The following is a 9,814-nucleotide window of genomic DNA, read 5'->3' on the forward strand; positions in this document are numbered from 1 at the left end:
GCTCAAAAGCCCGATTGGGCTTATTATCAGGGGATGTCTTATTTTGAGGGAAACAGTATCTTTTAATGAACGCTAACCATCATTGTTGCATTAATCTCAAGATACATGCCCCTCCCTTCCTTAAAGAATGCAACCATTAGTTGAGTTGATTTTAACTAAAGCTAGATAACAATAGATCTGAAATTGAAATTCTAACTTGAATTATCCAAGGCTGTTGTGCTCCAAACAGCTTGAAAATAATGGCTATAATTTGGTACAATGCTGGCAACTTGAGGATAGTTCAAGAAAATATGAGTATGAGTATCTAGGAAGAACTTTCCTGCCACTATTTTCCAGAAGAGATCCTTAAGGCCACATTTAAAAAGAGACTGGACAGCCATTTGTCTGAAACGATATAGGGCCTCCTGCTTGAGCAGGGGGTTGGACTAGAAGATCTCCAAGGTCCCTTCCAACTCTTATTCTGTTCCAACTTATTTTTAAGCAATAAACCTGGAATGCTAATGTTCTCTACAACTACATTAAGCCCGTTAAGCTTTGCCAACCATTTATTTGTACTAGAAAGATAAAATCAAGAACAGCAATAATTCTGGCAACTACATAAAAGTTAATAAAGTGGATTGTGGTTGGAGGTTGTTGTTGTTTTTTGTGTGTGTGTGTGTGCATGTGCCTTTGAATTAGTGCTGACTTCTGGTAACCGCCTGGACATTCCCTACAGTTTGTTGGCAAGATTTCAAAAGTGGTTTGGCATTGTCTTCTTCCTAAGGCTGAGATAGGGAGAGTGAATGGTCACCCAAGAAGTCCTGCCTAAGGTAGGAGTAGAAATCCGTCTCCTGGTTTCTAGTCTGATGCATTAATCATTACATGGCTCTCATTTAATTAATAAAATTGCTAACATTCAAAGACAACCAGAATCATTCTTCAAATGCCTCCAACAAAATAAAAAGATCTTCACACTGAAAAAAACCAAAATGTGGAGCCAGTGGTGGGATTCACCATTTGTAACAACCGGTTCACTCCGCGCCCACATATTACAATTGAAATCAGCTCCAAAGCTTGCCTTCTACATTAAGTAAGAGCCAAGGTGGCGCAGTGGTTAGAGTGCAGTACTGCAGCTACGTCAGCTAACTGCTAGTTCAGCAGATCAGCGGATCAAATCTCAAGGTTGACTCAGCCTTCCATCCTTCCGAGGTGGGTAAAATGAGGACCCAGATTGTTGGGGGCAATATGCTATTTAGTATACTGTCTTTGGTGTAAGCTGCCCAGAGTCCTCGGAGAGTGGGCAGCATAGAAATGTGAATAATAAAATAAAATAATAACGTAAAATAGATGAGGAATGGCAATCCACTTTGCCAAGCCTATCAGATGGGCTACAAACAAAGAAAATATAGGTAGATATAGTGCAGGGGCAGGCAGGCCCAGCTGATCGTTGGAGCGAACCAGTTCAGTATTAGCTGATTGCAAGAGCTACCGGTACGCCCGAACTGGTCTGAACCAGCAGAATCCCACCACTGTGTGGAGCCAAGAAAGTCTTTTTTAATCTCCATCACATAAAAAGCCCTTTCTCTGGTAGCCACCCACTTGAATTCATTGAACTTCAGGTGAAAACCTGGCAAGTAAATACTGGAGGAATAACAATGCATTAATTGACTTAGTTATTCCAACGAAGTTGAATCTTTTTAGACAGGGAAATACTTATATTTGAAATCATTATCACGATTAACTGCTAATGACCTAGCCAAATATGATTATGTAAGAAAGTATAAATTCATACCCTAAGCCATTCCATGCCTTCAACTTGATACCACCTCATTACTCCTCCAGTGAAAAGCTTTGGTTGCTGAAAAGGTACTGGCTGCCCATTAAACTTTCGTTTTGGGTCAACAAAATGCTTGGCACTATGTCGCATCACTTGTGCCAATCTATCCTTAATGATGCTGTTTGAATCCCCATTGTTCTGGATTTCTTCTGCACATAGTTTGGGTGGATTGCTTTCAATCTATAGAAGAAACCAAACAGGCAATATTATTTTTAATTTCTGCCAAGTTTTTATGCAGTTATGTAAGTTATTTCAGGGTTGATAATTAAGCTAGACAAAGTCAATATTACCGTATTTGTAAAAAGAAATTATTAATAAAAACTGATCTAAATTCAAGTTGTATTGTAAATTGTAACATGAATTTCCTATTATAAGAAGCATTTATACCGTGTTATCTCCAAAATAAGACCGGGTCTTATATTAATTTTTGCCCCAAAAGACACATTATGGTTTATTTTCCGGTTAGGTCTTATTTTTGGGGAAATGCAGTATTAAATGCCTGTCTGCTGACAATCTTAACTGGGGCTTATTTTGGGGGGGTGGTGGTATGGTTTATATTACGAGCATCCTGAAAAATCATGCTAGGGCTTATTTTCCGGGAAACAGGGTATCAATATTCATGTAGTTTGCCAAAATTGGAAAGATGTTGCATACATCTACATTTCATTGTTATGTGGTTATTATGAGAAAATGCAACAAATGAAAGGAGTCAGAGATTTTTTTTCTTTCTCAAATTCTATTCTCTTCCCTACAAAATACAGTACAATACAATGGCCAAACTAAATCAGTTTTCCATTGATATTCAAAGCTCTCAGCATTAACAAAAGACACATTAGCATTTCTTCCATGTTCCTGGAAGCTTCCTCAAGAGTAGACAAATTCTCATTTTCTTACATGACAGAAAATGCGGAGGCTTTAGAAACTCTGCCTCTTAAACAAAGCAACACCACAAGGAAGTCATGTATTGTTATATTAGGGAATGAGACTCTCTCCATCCCTTGTTTAAAATATTAAGCTTTTAAAATGGCATCTGCATCTATAGTAGTGGCCAAAATTGTGGAAACCTTTTGGGAAAAGTATATTTTTGAGGCTTGATGGCTAATAACACCACTTTTTTGGAGGGGGGGGGAGTTTCAAGATAATCATATTCCACTGCTGGAATGGCCTGGGAATAACCCAGACCTTAACCCAATTGAAAATCTATGGAGCCGACTAAAGAAACTTGTTAGTTAGAAGCAACCCAGCAATAAAACCCAGTTCATAGAAGCCATCATTCAATCTTGGTTTCACATTAGAACAGCTGCAGAACTAAAAGACTTGGTTCACTCCATGGGAAGACGTTGTAAGGCCGTAATTCATGCTAAAGGTTACCCAACTATTAACTGATATGGTGATAATTTTTTTGTATCTCATTTTTTCTGTGTTTTCACTTTTCTTCTTTAAACTGTAACTACTATTCTAATAGCAAATCCTTCATAAAAGTTACTGCATTACATTCTTGATTAAATTATCTTTCCACTGATATATAATTTTATGGTACTACAAAAAAGGAAGGTGCTGTTATTAGCTAGTTTTAGAAAATACACTTTCCCCAAAAGGTTTCCACAATTTTGACCACTACTGTATGTATATAAGAAAGTATTTTTAATTACTTTCAGGATTACCATCAGTTTAATACATGCTGTTGCCATTTCCTTCTTATACTAAGGTTTTATGTTTACAACATGTACTAATTGAGTCAAGCTTGACTGTTGGTGACTACATGGAGACATCCAGACTGCTCTAAAAACACACACAACACACACACACATATGATACATGTCATTTTTTTTCCTGCAGCAATATGGGGAATGTTTTTAGCATTGCCTTCCACTTGTTTTTATATCAATTAGCAAAGAAAAAGAAACATGCTTAGCTGGTATTCTCTTGAAATTGTTTTAAATTCATAGTGCTTCTAAAGTCAATATTTAAAATTCTTAAAAGTTTTAGAAATAACTATCAGGATAACATTATAATAGCAGTATTCAAAATTTGAAATATACCTGATCATTTTCCACTTTGCTTTTTTTGGCTGCTAACAAAATTTCCTGTGGAGAAATGAAGAAATAAAATTATTGAACAACACACAACTGTGAGATGGGCGGCTATATAAATTTAATAAAGTTTCTCATTGAATCATTCAAAAGTAATGTTTTGTGGATTTGTATTTAAGCAATTTACCTCTTTTGACATGACATCAGAAATATTGTATGTTCTGTCTTCTCGAACTCTCTTCTTTTTAACTATAAGAAAATACAGTATTCATTTCAGCACTCAGTTTCTAGATACATTAACAAAATAGTTTCGGTCTTTAACCAAACTTACCGATTTTCTGATCTTTCTGACCACTTAGTTTTTCATTCTATAAACCAAAATATTGAGAACAAAATAATTTTAATGTTAATATTTGTATTAACATACAAGCATAATTATTCAATTGTAATTACCCATGTTCATCTTGCACGATTTTAAGACTCCTGACCAAAATTATTGTTATTTCTCTAAGCTAGGTTACTGCAAAATAGAAACAAGATAATGTACTGTATCTCTACTTGTAACAAAGTTGAACATTTATAATTTTTGTATATAAATTTAAACCAGTTTTCAAAAGTCTACTCCACAGTTCCTTATACCTATTCTCTGCTCCCTCTTTCTAAGAGTTCAATCCATGCATCTCAGAAATCTCCCTGGTGCAGCAAACTGTGAGGCAGAAGGAACTGCCACTGTGGAGGAATATTCACATTACAAATATTTCAATATCACAGATTTGATTTGAGTATCTCTATATATCACAACACATGCCTTTCCATTACCCATCAAAGGATATGTAATCTGAAGAATACAAATTCGGCATCAATAACAATTTGAACGTAGTATTTATTCATAGTTATCTAACATTTAATGTTGATTTTACCTTTGCAGTGTTCAATGTTCCTTTTTTTTCAAGTTTTTCTTTCTTTTGTTGCTCCTAAAACCCAAGATTTTTACAAATCAGTTGTTTCTTTATGCACAGACAAGTGAACTTCAAAATTTGATGTACCTCTACTTTTGTGTTTAAGACTATTTTCATTTTAGTAGCAAATACCTTAGAGATTTAGGCAGCACTTTGAATGAAACATTCAATTTAATTCATTTTTTTCTAGCATGAATCAGAATAGAGGGGGAAGGGACCTTGGAGGTCTTCTAGTCCAGCTCCCTGCTCAAGCAGGAGATCCTATACCGTTTCAGAGAAGTGACTGGCCAGTCTCTTCTTCAAAACCTCCAGTGATGAAGCACCCACAACATCTGAAGGCAAGCTGTTCCATTGGTTAATCATCCTCACTGTTAGGAAGTTTCTCAATTCCAGATTGCTTTTCTCCTTGATTAGCTTTCATCCATTGTTTCTGGTCCTGCCCTCTGGTGCTTTGGAAAATAAATTAACCCCCTCCTTTTTGTGGCAGCCTCTTGAATACTGGAATACTGCTATCATATCACCCCTAGTCCTTCTTTTCCCTAGACTAGCCAAACCCAAATCCTCCAATGATTCTTCATGTTTTAGCCTTCAGGCCTTTAATCATCTTAGTTGCCCTTCTTTGCACTTTTTCCAAAGTGTCAACAGTATGCAGTATTCCAGGTATGGTCTTAACTAAGGATTTACAAAGCGGTACTAGTACGTCACATGATTTTGATTCTATGCCTGTGTTTATACAACCAAAGATTGTACTTGCTTTTGGCAGCTGCTGCACACTGCTGTCTCATGTCTAAGTGATCATCCACTAAGACTCCCGAGGTCCCTCTCACAGTTACTGTTTTGGAGTCAGGTTTCGCTAACCTGTACTTGTAACCATTGTTTTTTTCTGCCCATGTGTAAAAACCTTTCTCCACACTTCATTTTGTTGGATAGGGCCCATTGTTCAAGTCTGTCAAGATCTTTTTGGATCTGGAGCTTGTCTTCTAGGGTATTGGTTTTCTTGCCAGTTTAGTGTCATCTGCAAATTTGATGAGTTCTCCTTCTATTCCCTCATCTAAGTCATTTATGAAGATACTGAAGAGTACTGAGCCTAAGACAGAACCTTGTGATACCCCACTGCATATTTCCCTCCATGTGGATGTGGTGCCATTAAGGACTACTCGTTGAGTAGTTTGTCAGCCAGTTACAAATACACCTGGTGGTGATGCTGTCTCTCCCACATTTTTCTAGCTTACCAAGAAGTAGGTTGTGGTCTACTTTGTCAAACGCCTTTCTGAAATCTAAATCTACTATATCCACAGCATTTTACAGGTCTACTAATTTAGTAACTATCAAAGGAGATAAGATTGGTTTGGCATGATCTGTTTCTAACAAACCTATTTGAAAGCCTATTTGACTTTTTTCAAGCTGAATTTGTAAGATCTTTGAAATGAAAGAAGTTGACCATCCAACTTAGGCATAAGCAGCTATTTCGATACCGCCTTCTGCCGCCAATAGCCTCCCACCGGCCAGTTCGTTCGCAGAGAGGGCTTCTTCAGGGTGCCGTCGGCCAGACAATGTCGGCCGGCGACCCCTAGGGGGAGAGCCTTCTCTGTGGTGGCACCTGCCCTCTGGAACGACCTACCCCCAGAGATACGCACGATACCAGACCTCCGGACTTTTCGTTGGGCCCTGAAAACACATCTATTTCATCTATCAGGGCTGGCTTGATCCCATCCTTTCGGTTTTAATTTGTAATTGGTTTTAACTGGGTTGTTTTAAATTGATGGCCAAAATTATTTAATGTCTTTTAAACTGCTTTTAAATTTTAAATGTTATGTTTTACCATGGCTGTTCACCGCCCTGAGTCCTGTTGGAGAAGGGCGGTATACAAATTAAGTAAAATAAATAAATAAATAAATATTTATGAATTAGATATGGTGCTACATCTAGGTGGTTCTTTCTGCCTCTAGCTCAAATAGCATTAGCTTACTAAGGCCAAATGCACTTTTGCACACACACATCCATTTGAGTCTGTCTTGAGTCCTGGTAACTATAAGGACAAGTCTTCTAGGCAAGTGTTTGGAAGTGGTTTGCCAATACCTTCTTCCTACAGCTGACAGAGAATGACTGGCCCAAGGTTATCTGGTTGGCTTCCATGCATAAGGCAGGATTGAAATAATTCAGATCTCCCTTTAACCTATCAGCCAAACTGGCTTTCTATGCATACGGGTGTTGTGTATCTACACAAACACATACACAAATACAGGTGGACTCATTTATATTAGGCCTAAACTATGCCATGAAATCAAAGAAAAGCGATCAGAACCTACATGTTTTTAATCACAATGACAAATTATGATGACATTATGAAAGCTTTATCTGAAGTGCATTACTAGGTAGATATATCTAGCTTCTAATTTTAAATACTGCTAACCTCCAATTGCTGCTGTTCCATTTTAGTCAGCAAGAACTTTGAGTAGATGTTACTTTTTTCAAGCAAGTGTTGAAGTCTCTTGTAGCGCATTTCATTTGAGTCTCTGTCCCAATTCATATAAGCCTATAAGAAAAAGAAGTAATCTTTTATAAATATCAATATTAACTGACCATACTATTGGAAATATAAAAGCTGGCATTATTTTTCACCAGTTAAATCTGAATGAGTAGTTCGGCCCTACGATTTTCTTCAAGGACCCACTGGAAATACAGCTTTCAACTCAACCAAAGCAGGTACTCATCCAGAGCAGCTGTTCTGCTCTGAATTTTCTACATATATTTTAGTTTTATTATATTAGATATATTAGTGTCAGGTAAATAAAAATGTTATATTATTATAATAGGGGTGTTCAATCATGTCGATCATGATTGTAACTATTGTCTTTTCTTTCCTTTTTTATTGTTTTATATTGCTGGTCATTGACTTAATAAATAAATATAAATAATAAATTTCCTACGTTTCTAAAATTAATGTCAGGTTTCATAAAGGAAACAAAAGTCTAGGCTTGCAAGCAGGTGGTGTAGTTAAAAAAGAGCTTTAATTTAATTTGCATACTTTTTACAAGAATTTTACAAATAAACATTTTTTTTAAATGGCTCTCTGTATCATGTACAAAAAAAACCTGGGCCAAAAATAAAAGTCTGGATAAAAATTGTAGTTAAAAAAACCCATAAAAACAAAGTGCTTTTACAGGATGCCCAGATCCCACTGCGTGTTCCAGCCTGCCCAGAGTTTAAGGAGGAAACCTACTTGAGGAAAAACAATGTACAGTAGTGGCCAAAATTGTGGAAACCTTTTGGGAAAAGTGTATTTTCTAAAACTAGCTAATAACACCACTATTTGGGGGAGTAGTACCATAAAATTATATATCAATGGAAAGATAATTTAATCAAGAATGTAATGTAATAACTTTTAGGAAGGATTTGCTATTAGAAGAGCAGTTACAGTATAAAGAAGAAAAGTGAAACACGTAGAAAGAAACGAGATATACAAAAATTATCACGTCAGTTAATACTTAGTTGGGTAACCTTTAGCATGAATTACGTCTTCCCATGGAGTGAACCAAGTCTTTGAGTTCTGCAACTGTTCTAATGTGAAACCAAGATTGAGTGGTTGCTTCTATTAACTGGGTGGCTTCTGACTAAAAAGTTTCTTTAGTCGGCTCCATAGTTTTTCAATTGGGTTCAGGTCTGAGCTATTCCGAGGCCATTCCAGCAAGTGGAATAGAATTATCTTGAAACTCCACCCACCCACCCACCCACAAAAAGTGGTGTTATTAGCCATCAAACCTCAAAAACACACTTTTCCCAAAAGGTTTCCACAATTTTGGCCGCTACTGTGAAGGGGAATCTGGAAACAACTTCATGATGAGGAAACTCAAGACTTGCTCCCTCCTCGTTCTAGAGGGGCAAGTTAAAAACCTAAATTCCGATTTCATGTTAGGGAAAGTTCCTCTAAGTAGAAGGCGCGCTTCCGAGGGCGAAACCAATTCCCTGATGGTCCCCACGGCATTGGAGAGGGAGCTGGGACCGCCGTCTCTCCGGGCCGGCCGACCCTGAGGCTCCAGGGAGGCTTGCTTTCAAAGCCTCCCTCCTCCCACGGACCCCATCTCCCTGCGTAGTCCAGCCGAGCCCGCCTTTAGCACCCGGGGTGAGTGGGGTGGCCACGGCGGGGCCTCCTGCTCGGGGTGCGCGCACCTTCTCCATCCTCTGCCGCTCCTTCTCCCTGCCCTCCGCTTCCAAGCGCTCCTCCTCCTGCTGCATGGCCGTGGTGATCACCGGCGCTGCTGCATCCTCCGCTCCGGCTGGCTCGGCCATCGGAGACTCTGCAAGGAAGAAAAACAACAAAGGTAGGCAAAGGACCGGCGGAGGCTTTCCTCGCTCGCTCGCCCGCAAGGCGCGCAAAGCAAAAAAAAAAAAAAAAAAAAAGGTGGTGGTGGGGGGCGAAAGCAGCTCCCTCGTTACCTGCACTTGGGCTGGGGCTGCTCTCGGTCGGCATGGCTGCCCACGCGTCTTTCCACCTTCCGCGGCTCCCGACTGCCTTACTCAGAGCCGGCGGCGCACAAGGAGCGACCGCCCAGTTCCGCCCCGAAGGAAACTCGCGCGCTTTTCGCTCTTGCGAGATGGCGCCCTCGCCTCGCCTCGCGCGAAAAAGTTGCCTCCGCCTCCTCAGCCGCCCCCAGGAGCCTGGAAGGCGGATCAGGACTGCAGGGGGGGGGGCGAGTTTGGAAAAGTGATGGAAGTGGGGGCTTCGCCAAGCCCCTCGCCGTCGGGTCTCCTCAACAGGGCCGCCTCCTGCTTCAGTTGCGGGGGAAGGGAGGGAAGGAAGGCTGAGAACCAGGCGTCCGATTGGCGCGGAGGAGCTCAGCAGGGGATCCGGTTGTTGCATGAAAAGAAGGAATTCTCCAGGCTTTTTAAGGGCTCCCGCTCCTCATCTTCGGAGAACAGCGCCTTCCGCCCGGAGGCATCCGTCCTTCTTGCGGCTATCGGCCTTCTCCTTTCTTCGCGCTCTAACTACTATACACAAGGGGAGT

General features: G+C 39.8%; 1 protein-coding gene across 1 annotated transcript in view; it reads right to left on the reverse strand.

Annotated features, from left to right (window-relative positions):
- The window catches only part of HELLS (helicase, lymphoid specific), a 44,875-nt gene extending 35,560 nt beyond the window's left edge, over positions 1 to 9,315 (reverse strand). The window contains exons 1-8 of the mRNA XM_070944914.1: positions 9,246 to 9,315; positions 8,979 to 9,106; positions 7,222 to 7,344; positions 4,770 to 4,823; positions 4,181 to 4,217; positions 4,037 to 4,098; positions 3,859 to 3,903; positions 1,772 to 1,996 (exon numbers count right to left, since the gene is read on the reverse strand). Coding sequence (XP_070801015.1) covers positions 1,772 to 1,996; positions 3,859 to 3,903; positions 4,037 to 4,098; positions 4,181 to 4,217; positions 4,770 to 4,823; positions 7,222 to 7,344; positions 8,979 to 9,106; positions 9,246 to 9,279 — 708 coding nt within the window. The 5' untranslated portion in view covers positions 9,280 to 9,315. The remainder of the gene's footprint in view (positions 1 to 1,771; positions 1,997 to 3,858; positions 3,904 to 4,036; positions 4,099 to 4,180; positions 4,218 to 4,769; positions 4,824 to 7,221; positions 7,345 to 8,978; positions 9,107 to 9,245) is intronic.
- Between the last annotated feature and the right edge of the window lie 499 nt (positions 9,316 to 9,814).

This window comes from Pituophis catenifer, unplaced genomic scaffold (assembly GCF_029215685.1).
Source record: "Pituophis catenifer annectens isolate HBS135680 unplaced genomic scaffold, rPitCat1.0.hap2 SCAF_6, whole genome shotgun sequence".
Lineage (NCBI taxonomy): Eukaryota > Metazoa > Chordata > Lepidosauria > Squamata > Colubridae > Pituophis > Pituophis catenifer.